Source organism: Melanostigma gelatinosum (assembly GCF_949748355.1).
Source record: "Melanostigma gelatinosum genome assembly, chromosome: 24".
Classification (NCBI taxonomy): Eukaryota; Metazoa; Chordata; class Actinopteri; order Perciformes; family Zoarcidae; genus Melanostigma; species Melanostigma gelatinosum.
This window is the reverse complement of record NC_136657.1, coordinates 5,840,976-5,862,984: the sequence shown is the minus strand read 5'-3', so window position 1 is coordinate 5,862,984 and position 22,009 is coordinate 5,840,976. Positions and strand designations below refer to the sequence as shown.

The window sequence follows — 22,009 nt, the reverse complement described above, 5'->3', positions numbered from 1 at the left end:
TGTGTCAATCTAGTTTCCCTCCCTACCTCATTTCCCATTTCTCCCACCTCTCTGGCTTCCATTGGGAGCTAAACGACATTTTGCCATTTATAGATCCTCTGTACGGCTTTGTCCCCCACCAGGAGTCCCTCCTCTTCCTGCACCACAGCCCAGTAAGCGTTCAGATTATGTTGGGATCAGGGAAAAAGCCAGCATCAGCACTTCAGAAGACTGGTATTTCAACGAAGATTCTACTGTACTTAACTCTGCCTGCTGTAAGTGGCAGGCCCCAATTGTATGTGTATTTGGATCAATAAGATGGACGACCCAACTGACAAATGATTCTGTTTAGGAAATAGTAGAAATAACTGATGCAGAGCAGCAGCAACAAGCAATAAAACCACAATAGGCAGAGCATATTTCAAAATGCCTCACAAAACCATTAGCAAAACGAGCATCTGCTTCAAAGTTGACTTGGCAATTGCCATCATCATCTGATGACTTTTCTAATTGTGGAATAACCTTGTTTCCTCCATTCAACGTGGCATTTGTCTATTGTCATGTGAAGTACCCTTTAAGTGTTTCATTAATGTCTAATCAGCTTTTCATTCGGAGAATTCAACTGTGACTTTTCCATGCAAGATTATAAGCAACACACGGTTTTACATTGGTAATGATTGGTAAGGACTCTGGATTGGGCGGCAATATTAGGCCCTGCTTTTGTGCTGAAGAGCATTGTTATTATGAGAACATCAATGCAAAGAGCGGTTGTTGATCTTTGCAAATGTCATGCTCTGTTCCACAAGGCTCAAATTGGACTTGTTATTCACCCGACCCCCAGCCGGTTTGTTCCCCACCGCCTTCTAATACTCAACAACACCACATTATTTAATTTCTAGACCCGGCTTGTCCTCGGCAAAAATAACAAGGACTGGAGAACATTTTAATTTCACAACACATCATTGAGCATTTCCTATTATGATTGCCACATGTTAATATGCCTATAGAATTCAGGAAAACCGTTTTGCGCATCGTATTGTTTACCTGCAATAATTAAGGGGAACAGCGGCAGCAGTATGCCTACTTAGCGGTAATGAGGTGCAATGCCAAGTATGAATAACCATACGCGAGCTAAATTAACATTGAACACAGCAAAGTCGATGGCTGCCTTAAAATCCGTGACTGTAGAGGTTCGGTCTGTGATAAACAAAACAAAGTGAATGCTGAATAGAGAGACAATTAAACCGCCACATCTGGCAATGGCCGATGCGAGTGTGTACCCAGCCACCGCAATTGCAGGGCTCCATCACTTGTGTTAGCCCTCACTGCCTGGATGTTGTGCAGGGGCAGAAGATAACGCTAATAATCACTGTCAGTCAGAGCTTGTAAAAATGGTTTCAGGAATCGCGTCACGCTGCCCAAATGCCCCCCCGAAGAATCTGGGAAATCCCCTTTCACCATCGACGATCATATTATCCCCTGATTTAATTCCTGGGCTTCTTCTCGGTCCAGATCAGTCGCTCGCTGCCCTGCTGATCACAAGCTACAGGGCAAACTTCAAGTCCTTTTATGTGGAGCCCAGATTGTTGCATTAAAGGAAGGACCAATTAGAGAGTAGAGTGAATATCATTTTTGGCTGGTTGAAGGGAGAAAAGAGGAGTTTTCCACCAATGCCAGAAGTTACAGAAATGACATTCTGACATTTTGTGAAGAGGTTTCGGTTGTGCTTTAAAAGCACATGCTGTTTATCGTGTCCAAAGCAAAAGGGCGAAGGCCTTTTTGGATTGAATAATAAAAAAAATACCTTTTACCTTAGGAGTCAGGAGTATATTAGTGGAGGACAGATGGTGACAAATTAAATGAAAACCCCAAATAGAGTGCCTTAGTAAGTTGTTGAGGCCTCCAGCAGAGCATCACTTGGCTTAGATTCCCCACGTATCTGACATTCTAGTGGAGGGAAGCGCATCGTTCTTCCAAAAGATACAGTCCCTCATTTGTTTTTTTGATGGTGACGATGGTGGAGAGCTCGTCTCGCCAAAGTCTTCTATTGTTGTACAGTTGGGTTGAGGTCGAGTGACTGTGAAGGCCTTAGCATACTCATCCATTTGATGAGATTGAAAGGTCCACAACAGCCACTAAATGGTTATTATGGTGAGATTATTTGTGTCAACCACATTAATTAACTAACATTTGCATGTCTTTGTTTTACATCTTCCAGTTAGCCATGGGCTCCGTTTATATTAATATGGTGTAAATGTCGCAGAGAGAACTCAAGCTCGCTTGCGGAACACCGGTAATTGGGAAAGTCTGCTGCTCTTGTGCATTATATGTCTTTAAATTGCCAGCTCGTAGACTGCCTCCCATCTCACCAAAGACACTCAACAGGAAGCTATTTGTGTCCCCATTGCTGTTGAGATTGCAAATGCCCTTTACAAAAACAAACACCTCCGAAAAAGCTTGGTCTCTTCCCTCTCTGAAGTCGTATTCTTGCTAGCTACAGGGCTTAATTTATTCAAGGTTGTTAAACGCTAAAAGCGAAAAAAGAAAAGGCTTCCCAACTCAAGAGCTGGATTGTTTGGATCTGAAGGGAAACGCTGGTAGATTAACTCGACATGGTTGGTGCACACTCTGCATGTGGATGTACTGATCTGTAATCTGTGTCTTTCAATGCTCCACAAAGAATGATCTGCTCCCCCATGTGTGTGATTCCTCCGTCTCACTCACATCCACACTGACACACATGCACATATGCCTCCTTTCTCTCATGCCATGCATGTGACACGTATCGACGTGTCACATGCATGGCATACACACAGATGCAGAGATGCGCACCATGCCGACTCTCTCTCTCTTCCCCGTTGTGTCTCTTTCCGGGTTTTTCCGCCCCTCTGTGGCGTTTCATGGTTCCATTGCATCCAGCCCCGTCTGCTCAGCCACGGGAATCTTTGCTGACGTCTCCGTCCTGCAGCCACGGCGACTGAGAGAGATGCTCCAGAGGCGAAGGGAGATAAGAAAGAGGAGACAATCGCATTAAGACTCACTTTACCCCCCTGACCAGAGGTTGGGATTTTGAATGCTAGAAGCTGTGCACTCAAATCCCTGCACGGCTGTTGGTGCTTTTCCCAAACTGAGCACACAACCTCTTCCCGTGCCCTTGGAATAAGTCTTGGAGAATGACAGCAGAGCTGTCAATGCTACACCACAACATGCTGTTCGGATCCATGGGTGAAGCCTCTTGACATCAAAGGTGGCACACAAAAGGATCCGTGTTTCCTTTTACTGTTGCCTACACCTGTCAGAATGGTGTGTTTTGTTTCGTTGTTTTGTTGTTGCTTCACGTGCTCCTCCTGCACACCGGCCCTCCTGCTTTGCAGCACCACAGAGACCCCTTGTGGAAGTGGGAAGTATAGCAGTATGTGTGTGTGTGGTCCAGGACAGATCCCAGCATCCCGAAAAACACATTCGCTCTGTCTCTCTTTCTCTCACACACACACTCTCACACACTCTAGTCCTTGATTCTCGGCTGTGGACAACATTTTTGTTGAGCCGTGAGACAAAATGCAAAGCCGTCCTCGAACTCGGGGCCTTTTTTTGATTCTCCAAACCAGCTTTTCCCTATTAAAGCTTTAGCCATCATCTGAGCACGCCATACGACACTAGAGGGCCAAATGAAAGCCGGCCTTGGTAAAATAAAATCCCCATTATCTTTGAACTAGCAAGTACCCAATTATACGCCACAGTTATCTCCCATCTCACAGACTTCTGAGTCCTCGCCACAGGGCCAATGAGCAAGGAATGCTGATGAAGAGATGCTGAATCACCTTTTTGCCTTCCTCGACGCACGACTGCTGGAACTTGAAAGCTGCGCCGTACTTTTGTGTTTAAAAGTACTTCCTGCAAACTACAATGATTGAAATTTAAATAGAAGGGGACTGCTGAAGAGTATAAGAGCTTTTATGGAGGTGCAGCAGAGCTGACGTTTTGTGAAAAAGGGTTCCAGAGAGTGTTTTAAAGTTTAAGAGGCCGTCTGGGAATTTAAAATGGGTCTGGGATGGTTTAAGATGGCACCTCCGTAGAGCGAGAGGCGGTTTAGGAGTTGATGGACTCGAGGATGCTGTTGTGGAGTTTTTGAACGCTAAAAACTGGAGTCTGGAAAGAGAATGGGTTTCATAACGGGAAGCACATGCAGGTTTAGGTGTTCGGGGCTCATTGATGCAGAGTCGAGCATGACCAGTTTTATCCTGAGACTTGACTTGAACTGACGCTGGGAAATTTGTGTCTTATGCTGCAGCTGTGGGTCGCCCTTTCTACCACCTTTTGGGGGTAATAAAGAATGGTTTTAATGTTTGTCGTCATCCGGTAGCTGGAGCTGATGTTTAATCATTTTAATAGAAAACGCATGATATCTGTTTTGGTGCACCGTCCGTTTTCCCTGCTGCTGTTTTATGTTTGCTGATCGCATTTGAAAGGACTTTCAGCACTTTGTGTCAACATGCTCTGCATGCTCTGTTGTGTGAAAGATGTATCTTAGTCTCAGTGTATCTTACACATGCAGTGTGGGAAAACAGTGTAAAGTATGCGGTGAAAACTTTTTAACAATTCATATTTTACTATAAGTCTGGCTCTTGATTAAATCGGGCATCAAAAAGTTGCCACAATGTTATTCATACACTCAGACATGCAGGTTCATGGAGGCGTCAGCTCACATCCCGTCTCTTGTCTCCAACAGGAAGTCCTCTCAACCTGACGTGCAGAGCGTTCTTTGGATACAGCGGAGACGTCAGTCCACTTATCTACTGGATGAAGGGGGAGAAGTTCATCGAGGATCTGGACGAGGAGCGGGTTCAGGAGAGTGACATCAAGTAAGACATTCAACACCTGATTACGAGTGCAAATCCATATTGTTAATGGCAATTCGGATGCTAGACGCAAAGCTATGGTTCTCTCAGTACCTCAATTTGGTGGAATGAACTAAAAAGATGGACACAAAAATATGAGAAATTCTCTTAGTTCATTATTTCCACTGAATGAGCGTATTTTTTTTTATCCCTGTTAATATTACAGCAGAGGTCGAGCAACACATCACAAATTCATGAGGTACATTTAATCTCATCAAAAGCAGCAAGGGACCCACGAGCTGACCTAGTACCGTAAACACCGATTCAAAGCCAGGGGCCTCACATCAACACACGGAACAACAAAGGGAACTTTTCACCACCAAGCTATCGTTGAAATTCTATTCATGAATGCTTAATGGGAGCGATTCAACAATGCGGATAGCTATGCATTCTTTATCATGCACAGCGATAACTTAGCACTGAAATATAAGTGGAGGCATTAATAGCGGAGCAGCACAGCAGATGGAAACTCCAATTAAATGTCTGTGTTGGCCTCCTGGTGCATTCGGGTGACCGCCATCTTTTGGCTCGCACTCATGTCTGGAAACAGAAGTCTGTTGAATCCAAAGTCAGGTCAAAACCTGGCGGCCAGGCACACATACTGCCTGAGGATGGTTGAGCATCCAACATGCCCTCTAATTGACTGTTTGTTTTTAAGAGGAGCGCTCCTGCACATTGAAAAGATGCAAGAGCAACAGAATAAGTACATTCTGCAGAAGCTTTTTACCGGAAATAATATATTCGGAAGCAGCCCCTTTGCCACCAGCATTTTGATTCTTAACTGTAGTTTCATAACATGTTTTTTCTCAGTGTTTCTGATTGCAGTCATATATATTTTGTAGTTTGATCATTTTATGCTGTTACATGTAACTAGTTAGGAAAATGTAAACGAAGAGAAAGACAGTGTACCTCACCCAAATTTTTCTTCTAGATTTTGAGCTGGTCTTCAGGCAGTAGAGTAGAGAGCTCATCTTCAGATAGCCCCTCCTTCAATCCTCATCATCAACACAGGACTCCTCAGTCTGCTAATACACATGTGTGAGACGATGGCAGGAAAAGATGACAACACATATTTATTATCCTTTATATTTCACTTCGTAAACCCTGACAGGATGAATATGATCAGATTGTCAGATGAAGTGAGAGCACAGCCGAGAGCCGAGAGACTTGTAGTGACTCAGGATACAGAAGACTGTATCTTGACAGACAACCAGGTGGGAAAGGTGTTGCAACCAAATTAAAGTAAAGTAACGAACTGTATTTGTGCAGCGGCGTGGCCACCGTCTCCCAGATGCTGTTGCAAAAATGTAAGCAGCAGATAATCGGTGGAATTATGTGTGTTTTGCACCGCTGTCGTCAGAAAATACTGTGAAATTGAATAATAAGGAAACAAAATCATCAGAAACTGTTCTCTGTCATACGACTACCATGTTCTCTTTTTATCCTCACGTGTGTCTTCAGCCTGCAGCTTAGGTTAGCCGTCTTTTGATATCCAGTCGTTTTTGATGTTCTAAAGAAAGATTCTGCCCTTATCTTACACATTGCACCTTTAAGGAATAATTAATTCCCTCTTAAGCTAATTATTTGTTCAGGTAGACATTTTTGCTGGTGTGTCTGTACTGAAATACGCACATTCACACACCCTTTCATGTGCTGCCCCACTGTACTCCTTTGACAGACCCGACGTATGACTAGAAAACCCCTGTTGTCGACAAATGCCGTCTAATGAAAAGGTTAACTGTAAGCAGCGCGACAAGGCTGGGAGGAGAGTTAGTGGCCCAGTCAGTGACCTGGCATTTGGAGATGTCTCTATTAGCCTTCAAGCACATTCCATCCAGCTCTCAGCACCGCTCTCTGTTGTGAAGGACACCAGGCCAATTAGAGCCAACAATACTTAGGGGTGGGGGGGGGTGGGGCGGCATTGGGTAGGTGGTACAATGAAGATGAAGAAGTGCGTCATATGCGGTTCGAAACCCTGCTTTCAAATGAGGTAACGAGCCAAGAGATGGAAACTGTGACCCTGAGCTGCTTTGAAAGAGTGTGTGTGTGTGTGTGTGTGTGCGGGGGCAGAAGTGTGCACACAGTGGGCGCCCACGGTGCGTGCACATTCAAGTTGTTCGAGTGCCTATTTTTGTTGTGTGCCACCGCGTGATACCGTCTCCCTGTGCGTTTTTTACTTATTTCAATTTTCTGTTCCCATTTTGAATGTGCACCACTTCAAACCCGCCCCCTGACATCATTCTGTGAGCTTTTGGCTTTGAAATGGAAATCAATCACAAAGGAGTATTCCCCGACGGGCTGCCTGCAATACATGAAATGGAGCTTTTGGCACAATGTTTCACCGCTGAGATTCCGGGTTGATATAAACTGTTGTGGCTGCAGAACAAGACTCCGTGGGTCTCAGAGGTGAAGTCACAGCGTGGAACACAGCGACAGCTGCTGCAGTTTAAAACCACAAGGCGCTTCAGTCCCCGGTGCATGGGCATGCGGCACCCTTTTGAGCAGCAGTTTAAGTGTAAAATGTAACTCTTAATTCATGCTCAGGCAGATATAGAGATATCTTCATGGAAAATCAGAGTACATGCAGTCCAGCAATGCTTCCACTGCCTGCACACCTGCACACCTGCTACTATCATTGAACAGTCTGATGTTTACTGTGCAGCAAATCAAATTTGGCCGGACAAAAGTGGAACACTTAATGCAACAGCGTGACACAAGCTTGCTAACTCCAAGCTGATGCCTATTGGGCAATCTGTCACTGTATACAATGTTCCGTGTCAAGCACTCTTTACAGGAGCGTCTGCTGTGATCTAATTCGTATCTACCTCTGGGGTGTAGTCAGGGGAGGTGCAGACAGCGGGATGGTAACAGCCAGTGAGGCGTTTAGAAATGGAGCAAAGCATGACAACATGGCGCAGTTCAAAAGGTCAGGTGTCGCATTGAGGCTGCTCGGAGAGATGATAGGATGCTGCTGTAGCACGTTCAAAGAAGAATAGTATATTTGAAATGCATGTTTTTAGGTGAACCCCTGGTCTGGCTTTCTAGTGCATTTTCATCTCCATCCAGCTCCACAGCACCAGTTTACCGCTTTCATCACACACACACACACACACGAATCCTCACTTGTACGCTCGAAACTTTCCCTAACAGGTACGATGGAGTCTTTTTGTAAACAAATATAGATTTGTATTGCTTTCCTTTGCCAACACCCACAGTGTTTTCGCCCAGCCTCTGTTGAGTCACACATGGGTGCCACCTCTTTAAAAAGCCATCAGCGTGGATCTATATCCCAACCTTGTGGAGCCCCGTGGCTCTGCCTGACTGGCCGCACAATGGAGAAGGATGAGCGTTTGACAAGCTTGCAGGATTTAAGAGAAAACGCTGGATTGATTTCCCTCTCAAATACGTACGAGCCGCAACACTGTGCTTTCCTGCAGAAGCTAAAGAAGTGCTCCTTCATAATTAGTTGTTATGAAGCAGCTAGTCCATGTAGCTACCACATAATTACCTCTAATGCAAAATAAATTCCATTGGGAGTGTGATATCTCTATCTTATGTGGGATACCAATTATTAGCAGCGCTTTGTGAAGCTAATGTGAGGTATTGTCATGGCAGCAGTGTTTGTCTCTATCTCCCCCGCACTTCACAATCTGCTTTGTTTCGTCCTTTCATTGATCAGCAGGAATTACACCGGTTTTCATATTCGGATGCCCCACGGCAGACGAATGCCCAAGAGGCCTTGTACCTTTTCGCACGATTAGCCCCATGCATCATTTAACAGAGCTTTGCAACAGCTGCAATTGTTGTAACCATTAAAAAGACTATCTGCTCATATATCATTCCTATTTTTGCACAGCAACTCAGCAGGAGAGATCCAGCTCTTTACCATCGTTGTGTTCCTGTTGTTCTGGTCTTTGGTCCTTCAGGTAACTCGTTTCGGGAAAAACGCCAAACAGTATACACGTTATGGCATCTAAGTGTCAGTCTGTGATCATATAGTCGAGGCTTGCATTCTTTTGCATGTGTTGTTGTAGAAGTGTACAGATTGCCGGAAAATGGGTGAATTCTACGCAACAAAAACATCAAAAGGGCTTTTCTTTCCTTCTCCTCACTGACCCTCCTGGCAAAATGTTTTGCGATAGGTCGGCGCTGCAGTGCATCGTGACAGTCACACTATTGTCCCCGTAGCAATATGTCACAACCAGTAGACATCAGGAGCCTCAGTGAGTATTGTTCATGGGGGAAATCTGTCGTAACTCATGTGATTCTAGCTTCTTGTCACCTCCTACCGTCTGTTTTGTTGATGAACGGAAAAGTAAATGCTGCCCGGAATGTCAGCAGATTATAGAGCTTGGTATTAAACTACGGTTCTGTCTGATGTAGTTATTTGCATATTTATGGGTACGATGGGTGTGCAGGTATAGAGTGCACAGTAGTTTGACTCAAAATTCCACACAGATGGAAGCTTATAATTCCAAGGTCATGATTTATGGATTTTAGGATACATACTTGAGACACAACTCAAATTTCTTCGGGAAAACTTTTTTTTTTTGTCTGAAACATCCATATTTTATGAAAGAGTCATACTTTCTATGACTTTTGGCTGCCTGCACTCTAGAGTTATTGTTTTCCATAGTTTGTATTATTTTGGTCCAGATTCAGAACATTCAGTTTGACGTTGTTATTTGGAATCTGTAGTCACAGAGCATACCTACAAACATTGGGAATACAGAATTAAAAATATAACTCCAGCTCTGCATGTTCTCTGATGTTCTGAGTCACATTTTCAGTTGTTTTTATTTCTCATCCCAATCCAACTTCGAACACTGCTACAGAAGCTGCTTTGATGTCAGTAATGAGGCGGCCGGACTCCGTTTGAAGTCATGTTGCCGTTCAAATTTGACCGAACTGCTGGTACAGTATGTTGGTTTCGTTTCACCAACCATCGCAGTTGCAAAGTCGCAAACTTGTAATAGCTTTGAGCAGACAGCCGTACATCATTCGTCCCTTCGTGATTGACGGACGCTGTCCACCATGAGATACTTGCAGCACTTGTCTTTGGCTCAAACACTGAATGTGATGTGTATTCATATGCGTCAACCCAGCATCCCCTTTTCTGTGCTCTCTGTCCCCTTTGCAGGACGATCCGGGAGCACCTCGGGGAGCAGGAGGTGTCCATCTCTCTGACCATCGACTCTCTGGAGGAGAACGACCTCGGCAACTACTCCTGCTACGTGGAGAACGGCAACGGGCGGCGGCAGGCCAACATCCAGCTCAACAAGAAAGGTGGGGCGAACGCAAGCACACGGATTCATTTGTAAGATGGGGGGAAAAACAGTTATTTAAAGGATATACAGTATTTCACCATGAATCTAGCAGAGGGCTGTAGGAGCCTTGAGATTTAATCATGGCATTTTGCAGCTCTGAGGGTGAAGAACACCATTTAATTCTCTGCAGCCTTAAAGTTGTCAGTGTTGAACACATTTACTCAGATATTTTTCCTCTCTTTTAAGCTCGCAGCTTTGGATCCAGCTTTGATGGCAGCCCAGTTCCCCTCCATTTGCTATGTTAAAGGGGTTTATGCCGCACAGTCAAATCTCAGACTGAACTCGGAGAAGGTTAGCCTGGTCCTCGCAGGATTGCGGGTCCAGAAATCGACCGATTCCCATGTTGTCCATGGTGTGGCGCAGTGGCCAGTCAGTGTTGACGCTGCCTTTCAGACTTTTCCTCGCTTGTCTCTTGAAGCGGTGAAACCAGCACGACACGCCAAATAAATTTGGTCGTCTCAGCGCAGCATCAATCAGAATACGTCTTCACTTTTCCACTTCTTGTACAACTTCTCATAGTGAAGAAGTTTAGACGTCCTCCTGGCCAACTTTTTATTTTTGCGGCTCCACATCCTCAGATACATTTTTTTATCTCACGGCAGCAGCAGCAACATCTGGCAGACTGCTGCCTATGCTGTATATGATAACGAACATCTAGATTCTTGATTTGTGAACATGAGAAGCAGCAGACTCTGCTTTCACCGTTCTCACAGCCGCTCTCCTCTGTTTCATTTTACCATTCAACCCCCACGCCGCCTTTTCCTTGTCTCCCTTTTCATCTCCCTCCCTAGACAACAGAGAGAGAGAGACGCAGCAATAGAGGGAGGAAAAAGGGGGCTGATGAATCGCCGGATGCCATGTGGCTCCGTCAAATCCAGCCTTCTAGTCAGGAGCTAATTTGTCTTAATCCGTCCCGCTGCAGAGCTGCTACAATATGGATGCCTGGCTGAGAAGAATTGGCCTCTTCCACTGTAATCTCTGCAGCTTGAGGAGCAGCTGGCTCGTTACACTGTGCGGATATCTGAGGAGAGGAGCAGTGTTTACTGAGGCGAGAGGGCAGAGCAGAGGTGGAGAGGGAGAGGTGGAGTTGCTTGGATCCATCCTCTCGCGGTGCTCGTTAGCCGCAACTCCCCTCTCATTCAAGATGGTTCCCAGGCTGAGGGGAGAGCGACTGAGGCGAGAGAACTGTGCCCAATATGCCCCGAGTTTGTTTGCTCTTTTGTTTGCGTACGTACGTCTGTACGTTTGGCTGAAGGTTGTCACCCAGACAGGCGCAATGAAGCGGCGCGGGGCCACGCTCGTTAGCTCTCCAGAACATCATCCTTCATCATGGGAGCTGTCAGCCTGATGGCCGCTGCAGTGGAATGGGCATTGCGCACCCCAACGAGGTTAAATGTGTGTCGTGATGGATGGTGATGCACGCGACTCCTCTCCGTCCATGTTTGCGCGTGTGTGCGTGCGTGCGGCATTGCGGCGAGTCAAGCCTTTTACTGTTGTCCATCAGTCAGCCAATGAAGGCTGACCACCCACATTTTGTGAGGCGTAGCCAAGAGAAAATGTTGAACTGCAAAAGATGGAGTGATATCCGACAGAAAACACTGTAAGAAAAAGAAGAAGAAAAAAGCCTTGAAAAAGAGACCATGAGACAAAGCAAATGACTTTGCTTTCAAGGCAAGCTACTGGACCATGGAACTTAATGAAGTCCATTGTCTTGTAGTGTAAAAAAATCACCTTTCATCCTCCTGAATAACACGACTAGTCTTCTACCGGATGCTTTGTCCTGTCCTTCTGGAAATACAAGTAACACAGAGTAATGTGAGTGAAAAAGTGAAATATCAACAGTGAAGTCCTGCAGTTCCTTGAATTTAGCTTCCACTGATGCTTTTCACGAGTTCACGTCAGCCTGCAGTGATGACGGATGGCGGGTAAACAGCCAGGCGCGTTTCCTCGCCGCGCACCTCTCTGCAGCCGCACACCTAACCAATCTTCATAAGCATGGCATTCTGAGCTGTCGTATGCTATTGTTGCCGAGTTGCGATTTTTTTTTATGATCCAATCAAGCAGCGTTAAGTTACAGGTTCAGAAGGTGTTGTACTTGTGGATGCAGAGAATATAAGCAACATGGAAAGATGGAGAGGAAAGAACACAGCCGCAGGAGATGCCTATTTCAAACGACTGTGCAGGTAGAATCAAAGACGCTTTTAACAATAGCGAGTGCAACTATTCTCATCCATCATACCGGCGTCATGCATTATTTCACATGTATTGATGTTCTGGGGTGAGATTTATTTCTGCACGCCAACTTTAACGTACATAAGAGCAGATCAATAAGATGGAGGGGGAGGTAGTTTTGAGGAACTGTGCAACTTTCTGACATTTTGCAGAACAAATATATAGTCTCACAGCACCAAATGTCTGCGGGAAGATCAGAAAAAAACATGAAAATGATAAATGTGACAGTAAAAATGTTGACCTTTCACGCTGTTCAACCAAACGGCTATAAATTCAGCCTATAAATGAACAGATTTTAAATCAAATTGTCTATGCTTGCTTTTTTTAATGTCAGATAAAAATTTGAAATGAATCATGAAGAGTAGAAATCATGACAGTGTACTTGGATAATGGATAGCTGGAGATGTCTCAGTCCATGCCGGTATACAAGAATGACTCTTTCAAGAGAAATAAGGGAAATGATTGCAAACCTTCAAATACTGAGTCACTCAAGAAATGAGAAGCAGAAGTTTTTTTTTTATGGGTTTTTTTCAGAAATATGATGGATTCTACTCAGCAGCTGCAACCTCCAATCTTCCGGACAGATTATGTTTATCACTCCGAGAACCCGTGCTGTTTTCTGGACCCTCAACATTGTTTGAACTACAAACACATTTTAAACTAGATTATTTCATAAGCATGCAAGATTTTAAAAATAGCATTAAGGATAATTTTAGCACTGAATATACGGAATGATATTCCGGTTTGTTTTAACTCTGTTATCTGTGTTTTACATGCTAAACTTGTACTCTGCCATCTTGAACAGGACCAGTGAAAGAGATGAAAAATGGGATATGTATTTATTTCTTATTATCAATAAATTCTCTCTCTCCCTCTCACTGTGTTGTCACCTTATTAGCAGAGCTGATGTACACTGTGGAGCTGGCCGGAGGTCTGGGAGCCATCCTGGTGCTGCTCATCTGTCTGGTGACGCTCTACAAGTGCTACAGGATTGAGCTCATGCTCTTCTACAGAAGACACTTTGGCAGTGAGGACATAGACGGAGGTAAGACGAGATATGGCGCAAGACTAAATCTACTTTACAGCGTGGTATAATAATCCTCCAAAATCTGTGATACCACAGTGTTTTCTGTTCAGCGGATGATTTCTAAAGCTCCTTCCTCTGCTTTGAAAGCATCCTTTCTTTCATCAGTAGGAATCAAATCTCTAACCTGAGCACTAGCAGACTCCTGCACACATGTTTATTTTTACTCAGAAAACACCTGGGCTATTTTTCACACCACCTGGCACTATTTTTATGTAAATGTGCACCTGGTTTATCAGTCCAAATGACGCAGAGAAGAGCCTCCCATTGTTCTGAACTAAAAAATGATGTCGCCGATTTCAGGGAGTCGTCTCAACCCGCTGAGCGAAATCAAACGTTTTATGCAAAATATTCTGTAAACTGTCTCCTAAACAGCAGCGAACAACTCACCAGCCATTGATGTGGCTCCGTCTCTTGTCGTTCTTGCATCCGTGTGAAAACAAATCAGAAGCCAGCCTTGTAGAAATGCTCGTGCTGTTTCCTGACATCGCAAGGCGTTACTTCTGGTTAATGAAGTTTTCAAACGGTTCCCTCTCGCTGCGCCATCGGTTTTTTTTCAAGGACAGCAGCTTTAAAAGACATTTTAAGACCACTGTCAGCTCAGTAACTGTCCACAATGCTGTCGTTTGCTGAAGACATGCAGTACAGTGTTGGAAGTGAATAACGTTGGGCACTCTTTATCTTGCCGATGAAGGAAATGTAGGTTTTCTTTAGTTTACAACAGTAGAAAGTCAAGGCCAACTTGGTGATGAAAACATGAAGGAAATGTAGGTTTTCTTTAGCAATACTGGTGATGAAAACATGAAGGTAAATGTGGGTTGGGTTGTGATTCTGCATAATGTGTCTCCTGTTGATCGTTTCCCATGCGTCTGCATGCAAACTGCACAAGTGCAAGAGTGAAAGGATGATGCATTTTGCTGAACACTCTCTGGAAAGCAAATCCAAACACAGTCCCTGTGCCAGACAAAAACATTAACTCTGAGGCCCCATCAGCAACAGTCAAAGAAAAAAAAGCCCCCTGATTGGGCCTGGTGGGTGAGTCTTGTCTTGGGAATGCATCAAACTGAGACAAGGAGCAAGTTTTAATTTGATTCCCCTGTAATGAGTCTCTCAAGTAGCAGCGCTGCAATGAATTCAGGGGGAATGAGATGAGTTCGGAGAGGCCGAGGGACTGTACGTAGTGGAAAGAGACAGCGAGAGAGTTACGAGCGGTAACGGGTAAAAAGCGTTCTGCTCCTCTCCTCGTGCATCCTCTGCTTAACTGAGATGCCTGCTCCATCAGACATTTCAATGAAAGTCATTACGTCCGGCTGTGTTGGGCTTTCGGCTCCGGAAAGCGGAGCATCGGCGTAACGGATGGCCCAGAGGCAGTTGTGTTGAAAAAGGGGTCGACACACATGTCGGGCCTTGAACTTAATGCCAAACAGCAATTGTCTCCGTTAATTGTGCCACCCGAGTGAGTGCTGGGAGAGAGAAACAGATTTTCAATTTGCTCCTCAGTATAAGGGGATCAGGTTCAATAAGCCACAGAGCGCTGCCTCCGGAGCTCTCAGGAGACTCTTGATACTTGTCTCCACGCCGCGGTCGATTAGATCACTTCACCTGCACCTCCCAAGTCATCTCCACCTCCAGTTCCAATGGCCACTGGACGTGAATAGGGAAGGATACAACGTTAAATATGCACCAAACTGAAAATGGTTGCCAGTTGAGGGAGAGAAAGTGGCTGCATGTAAGATGTAGTTGCGCACACACAGATAGTTTTCATAAATAAAGCCCTTAAGCCAGCGTCTGGGATGCACAGAGAGTTAAAGTTTTTTCTCCCCGACATAAATCGTCACTCGCTGCCAAGAAAGTGCTCGTGTTTCATTGTGGCCACTCGAGGAACTAATTGAACGCTTGCCTCCCTCTTCTGCCAGATGTAAAACTGCAAGCTTTACGTAACAATAGGACGGACTGTCGGCTATTTGTCAGCGCAGCTATTTAGTTAAAGACTGCTCAGTTGTCACATTGTGTGGGTGTCAGTGGAATCAATAATAGGCTTCATGATGACAACAGCCGAGCGAGCATGTCCAGGAGGCAGGAACTCATCAACACTCTGCCATAAATACGAATGTCAGTGTTGTCAGTGGAGTTATGAGGCTCCGTCTGTGTTCAGTGTAGTTTGGAGATACCGAGCATTAATGGTTTTCACATCTCGCACGCAAGAACTGGAATGCGTCCCGTTTCATTTGCGTATGGAAGATGCAGAGGTGAACGTCACAAAGTAGCTCGTTTGTAAACAGAAGGTCAAATGCTGTCTTGGTTTTCCCAAGTGATATTGTCAAATGCAATGGGAAACAAAGGAGTTTACACACAACAGCTTCTGCCAGGGGGAAACATTGATCATCACAGATAAATCTACAGACGCTGTGTTTTCAAAATGGGAAAATATCTGTTGGTGACCTGCTGCACCTGTGTGGTCAAAAGACGACAGACTTACAGAGACGTATCGAGAGTTAAAATAAGCTTTTCTTTATATTCCACAATAACCCTTCTAGGATGTAGAAATATAAGTAGAAAACAACTCTAATCATAAAAAACGGAATCATCTATTATATATGTATGTATAAATATATCGCCACTTTGTTCTCCTGTCCCCGGACAATATACCGATTTGACACTGTCTCTGTTTTCCCAGTCGCAGCCCAATATGACCTCAGGTAGCTGTTTATTGGTGATGGAAAACAAAACGGCATGTTTAAAAGTGCTCAGCTACTCATTAGCGGTCCGCCTCGTGTGCTTCCGTAGCTTTAGAAGTTAAGTATGGTGTGCCACGTTCTAATTTACTCTCCATTAAATGTAATGGAGCCCAGAAATAACCCGGAGATTACGCCTCCAATTCTCTTGGCGCTCTCCACCGCGAGTTCAGGAGTTCACAGTCTAACTGTAGGCTCTCTATGCACATGAATATATATATATATATATATATATATATATATATATATATATTACCCCGCACCTCCATGTGCAGTGAGCGTCGGCCCCTTTGCATGTGGGACGGAGGAGTTCTGGATGCAGTTCCAGAGGTGTGCTGTGCCCTCAGATGCACCGGCCTCCTGTAAGGAGTGACTCCTCGAGGTGCAACAACAGGGTCATTCCGCCCTCGAGATTCACCCTCTTCCTCTCCCTTCTCTCTCTTACAGACGAGTGAATCAGCTCCATTGAAATAGCCCCTGATCCGCCTACACAGCTTTCATTTCAATGCTACCGGAGAAAAGCCAGAGAGGGAGATTTATGTCACCGAGAAGTAGAATATGAGCCTCAGAGTTAGACGTACTAAGTGATGATGAGGTTACATTTTAATTATTTTTACATGTCCCTGATGCTATAAAAATGAGTTTGATGAGTGTTATGTACGAGTGCCAAATAGCAAGACTTCCCACTGGGAAGGGAGGGGGTCTTGTTGATGGTCTCATGGTGTAAAATAGAGCGGATATTAAAAGATAAAGGGGATACCGTACTGAGGGTTGATCTCACAATCCTTCCTCTTGAACCCAGCTGCTCTTCTACGCTCCTGGACCTGACTCTCTCATCCTCAGCTCTCTTCTTCTCCAGTGTCTCGACAGGTTAAACATCCCCTCGCAGCACTTGCACTGCAGGTGGCCACTATAAAGCAAAGGGAGCCTGAATGAAGACTCAAAGACGCCCGCTCGCATCGCTAATGAGTTTACCATCGCAGCTCAGAGTCCCGATTCTGAGTCCCCCCCTTCTTTTGTGGCTAAGATATGACAGTTTTCGTGAATCGATCCACTCTAATAGATGAAGTTTGTTTGGTCGTTCATGAGCAAGAGGCTGTTATCTCCTTCCTGTAGTACTCTGAGGATCTGGAATATCTCTCTTCCATGTCTTCCATGTTCACCCTCCTGACTCATTCTGCTGAAGTGCTTGAGAAGAAACATTTAAGTCCTCCCTCACTTCTCACTTTCCGTCTCTCCGCTCACTCTTTTCAATTCCGTCATCAATCGGGGCTTTCATGTGGGTGATGGAGCCGCGCCGTGCGCCGGCCTAGCAGGCAACGTTGGGCTTTAGCTCAGGCCGGAGTCTAATTTCTTTTGCCTGCTGTGGGCACAGTAGCTATCAAGGTAACATTATTCGTCAGTGGGGACGGAGCTGTAATGAAAAGCACTGAGATGGGCAGAAGTGCCCAGAGGTCAGTGTAATGGAGGCGGCCTGTCTCAATGAAGTCTCCCAGTGAATGAATGGCTCTCTGTGCACCAGTATGAAAATAGATTGCGAGCACCTGGGGCATATCTTTGCTGATCAAAGCAGGAAACATTATGTCCAAATCATAAAACATTCCACGTTTAATTGGGGCGAAGTGGTTTTGGGAGCTTCCCGATGCCCATACATGAAGTGATGCAGGTATTCAAGGGAACAGACTCTTTTATTCGGTTTGCTGAGGCTAACAAATCCTGCTGGTGTGCCAGGTGGACAGCAGGAGCTGTGACATTTCACCCATCTCCGTGTCCGTCTCCCTGCAGATAACAAGGACTACGACGCTTACCTGTCCTACACCAAAGTGGACCCGGACCAGTGGAGCCAGGAGACCCGGGAGGAGGAGCGCTTTGCCCTGGAGATCCTCCCCGACGTGCTGGAGAAGCATTATGGGTATAAACTCTTCATTCCAGACAGGGACTTGATCCCCACAGGAAGTAAGCGCTCTCTCTCGCGGCGATGTCGAAGTTGTGTCGAATGTTTTGTCGCTTGGTGTTGCTCGTGTTGTCAGTGCCGTGGTGGTATGGCTTGTTTGTGGTCTTCTGCGATGCATTTGTGTTGTGGCGCATCTCCACCTGTAAGACCGTCATCGTTTTAATCGGATCGAGCTTTCTCTAACCACTGGCTGAGCTGAAGCGGATCAGTATGTAAAAGGTGGAACTTGGGGGTTCTTCAGTTTAAATGTTTGAGGGAAAATAAATGGGAATAGAACAGGAAACAAAACTAGAGTGTCAGCATTTTACGTTTCTTTCATTTAAGTCGTTAATTCAATGCAACCTGCTTGTGAGCGATAATGTATTCCCGACATAAACATCGTATTCCAGCTTTTAACAAAGGTGCAGTTATGGCACATTGCAACGTAAGCATTGCATTAGCATGAGAAAAACATCCTAAAACCGTTCTGAATAAACAGTTTGCGCCTCCTTTAATTCAGTGTTGCAGTCTGAAAATGAGTGATTCCCAACTGAAGGTACTTTTGCCGTTACGAGGCACATCCATAAAGAAAAAGTACCCACACACTGCTGTCTCCCAGCTCCTCTTCAATTCTACATGGACTTGACACCTCAGGTAAAACCACAGCAGTGTGTGTGTGTGTGTGTGTACTCTTTTCATTGTGTCGGCACCTCTGCAGTTGCTGGAAAACTAGTTAAGATACATCAATTAAAGGGAATGAATCGAAGTGGCAGACGGAAACCGGACCAACCCGACCTAAGCATTGACGATGCAATCCAGATTTTATATAACTAACAGAGTTGAACAACATCCCGTTCATATGAACACAAGTGGAACATCACAAGTGGTGTTAATGAAGGAGTACAGTGTACAATAATCTGATAGGTGAACCACTGCTAGCAGCACTTCCTAACCATTGAGCTTGTGTCTGTCGTTATAACAGCGCCTCTGAAGAACCCCTGAAGTTTAGTTTGGCTCGGTTTTAACGGCCGTATATTAAGAAACAGGGTTGAAGAGCCTCTGAGGACATGTTTCATCAATCCGACACAAAGAAATAAAAGATTGGGAGCTAATTTATTCTAATCACCTGACAAAAGTAGTGAGATAGCTCATTTAATTAATCTGAGAAATGGATATCATGGTAATGAAACACTTACTTATTATTATTCATTTGAATTTGCTTCTGAGTTTACCATTAGCGGAAGGTAACTGTGTAAAATGACTCAGGTACTTAAGTATACTTGGAGGTACTTGTTCTTTGTTTCCAGTAATATGGAAACGCTGGCTGCACTCAATGGATCAGTTTTGATCAGCCATGATACAGTCCGTGTCCTGATCCAGCTCCATGCAAACTGTACCTCCGCATGCTGCTGTGTAATGATGTCAGCTGTACCATCGAAACGCTCTCGACGCATGGATATTAATGCATGTTTTACCACAGTATATTTCTAATGGAGCGTCTCACCATGGCCTGTGCTTAACTCATCACACAGATGAGTTGGATAACATCATTATGCTATTAGCTTCAATTTGAATACTTGCATCTGCCTGTCTACCCGCACATACCGCCATTACTAATCATGTTCCTCTTCAGTGGCATTGTGCCACGGTTATACAGTGAATCCCTTGCTGTGATGATGTGCTCGATGCGAGGGGACCGTTGTAATATGGGAAAGATGGCATAAAAATGCAAGGATTGAGAGGAACCTAAAGCGGGTCTGCCACTATTCCAGCTCATGTATGAACATTTAGCTCCCATTGGGAATGTATTAGCATCTCAGCAGTTGATATAATAAGGCATAATCCACGACCATAGACAAACACACTTTGGCCATTTGGGGTTTGGGGTTTGGGGTTTGTGTCGACATGTGCCTGTTATTCTACAGTATGCTGGATTATTTTTAACATTTTAAACATCTCACCATTCTAATATAATTCTTATATATATGTAGTGTATAGAGTTGATGCCGACAACAGGGCAATTTTGCTAAACTAGCAATAACAAAAGGCTTTTCCTTGGCTTTTTTATGCTACATCTTCCCATATTAAACTGGAATAAACTGGTCAGCGCGATTACCGTTTTACAATCGCCAGTGCAACACCAGTGGAGAAACACAGTTTATGCCAGAACCATGTCCCCACATTCACAAAACTGTTTTTTTTTGTTTTGTTCAAATGCTTTTCTGCAAATCTTTTGATCCTACTTTGAATGTAAATATCTATGTTTAGGTTTCACCAATGATCATTTCCAGGATGACACAAGACTACTTAGAGGTACTTTTCCCCCAGATTTTTAACTTTCATGTCAACACATAATGATTCAGATTTTCTCATCAAATCAGTCATGTGGAAATTCATTTTGGTAACTCTGTATAATAAGTCATCCTTTGTTAGCGTTTATACGGTGTTACGGTTGATATTGTAACAGCTATTTCTGGTTTGATTCATTATTTATTTATCAAGTATGAAGTCATTAGTTACAACTTGTAAAGCCTTCATAAATCATGAATTCTTAAATGTTTTTAACTTGCATTTACCTAAATGACAGATTAGTCAAACTGTTTTTTTCATTGTGTTTAGCAAATTAGATGCGTAGAGTTAACTGCATCAAAACTATTTCGACAGTCAGTCTCAGAAATATATTATGTGTGTTTTGTTGTGTTGCACTAACCAGGCATCAGTGACCTGGAATCTCGATGCCTCAAAACGCGTGAAATGCAGGTGGAAGCACAAGCTACAAACAAAAGCATCAGACTTTGCTGATCTTTCGGTCTGCGGTACGGTGGCTGAGGAGGGTCTAATCTTCCTCTGCTGCTTCGTTGCAACATGACTGTAGCTACAGATTGTGCCAGCAACTATAGCAACAGAGAACGAACGCTTTTTGTATTTACAGATCAGGTATTTATTGATTTGTTGACGAACACCACAGTACTCCTGTAATATCTGTAGTTAACTCTGTTTTGCTGACGTCCAGCTGGAAGATGGAATTTCTGGCAGTAACAACATATCCTACTCACTGTCACAATGGGCTTTTCCCTTTAAATAAATAATTGAGATAAACTACAGAGAGCAGGGCAACAGTGATTTTCTGCCCCGTGTAATTTAGCGTTGATTTAATTTTTATGGAGCCAGGAATCAATTATTACACATGCACCACTTTGATTGTGAAGCCTGTGAGGTCTCTGAAAGGAGGAATGTAATCTATAATGCTGTAAAGTATTACCAGACAGAGGGCATATTTACTTTACAGTTTAATCAATTCAAAACATAAAATGAAACTACGCCTCATTAGTTAATTATATAGTATCCATTCATCCGTTCCCATTTGTTGGATTCACGAGAAGATAAAAGTAAAACTGGTTTTTTGCCTGTTTCCTTGAGCCGAAACGGAATAAGCTTGAACCCGACTGGGGCTGAAGACTTACCGCATAAGGACCAATCAGCAAAGAGCCCAGTGATTGACGAGTCATGTTGACTCGAATCAGGTCTCTCTCACGGTGAAGCCTCAGGCAGAGGGTGACATGAAAGGAGGAGTTCATTCTCAGGACAGGAGATGTGGCATTCGTTTGCATAAAGACCAGCAAGATATTTTTCTCAAACTCATGCGCACACACACACACACACACACACTCGGCATCTCGTTGTCTCTTGACTAAGAGAAAGAGGGAGGAAGAAAAACAGACACACACAAGAGGGTCGTAAGCTTTGATTGGGAAGTGAAGCCCAGTTAATCCCGTCTACCTGCTGTTGAGGAGCCACTCTGTCTTCGTCTCAGCCAAGAA

The 22,009-nt window shown here is 44.4% G+C and overlaps 1 protein-coding gene across 1 annotated transcript in view; it reads left to right on the top strand.

Moving 5' to 3' along the window:
* Positions 1–22,009, top strand: part of LOC306797204 (interleukin-1 receptor accessory protein-like 1) — a 155,230-nt gene that overhangs the window by 131,585 nt on the left and 1,636 nt on the right. The window contains exons 7-11 of the mRNA XM_079296440.1: positions 4,709–4,841; positions 10,018–10,163; positions 13,335–13,481; positions 18,041–18,211; positions 20,457–20,501. Of these exons, the coding sequence (XP_079152566.1) occupies positions 4,709–4,841; positions 10,018–10,163; positions 13,335–13,481; positions 18,041–18,211; positions 20,457–20,501 (642 nt within the window). The remainder of the gene's footprint in view (positions 1–4,708; positions 4,842–10,017; positions 10,164–13,334; positions 13,482–18,040; positions 18,212–20,456; positions 20,502–22,009) is intronic.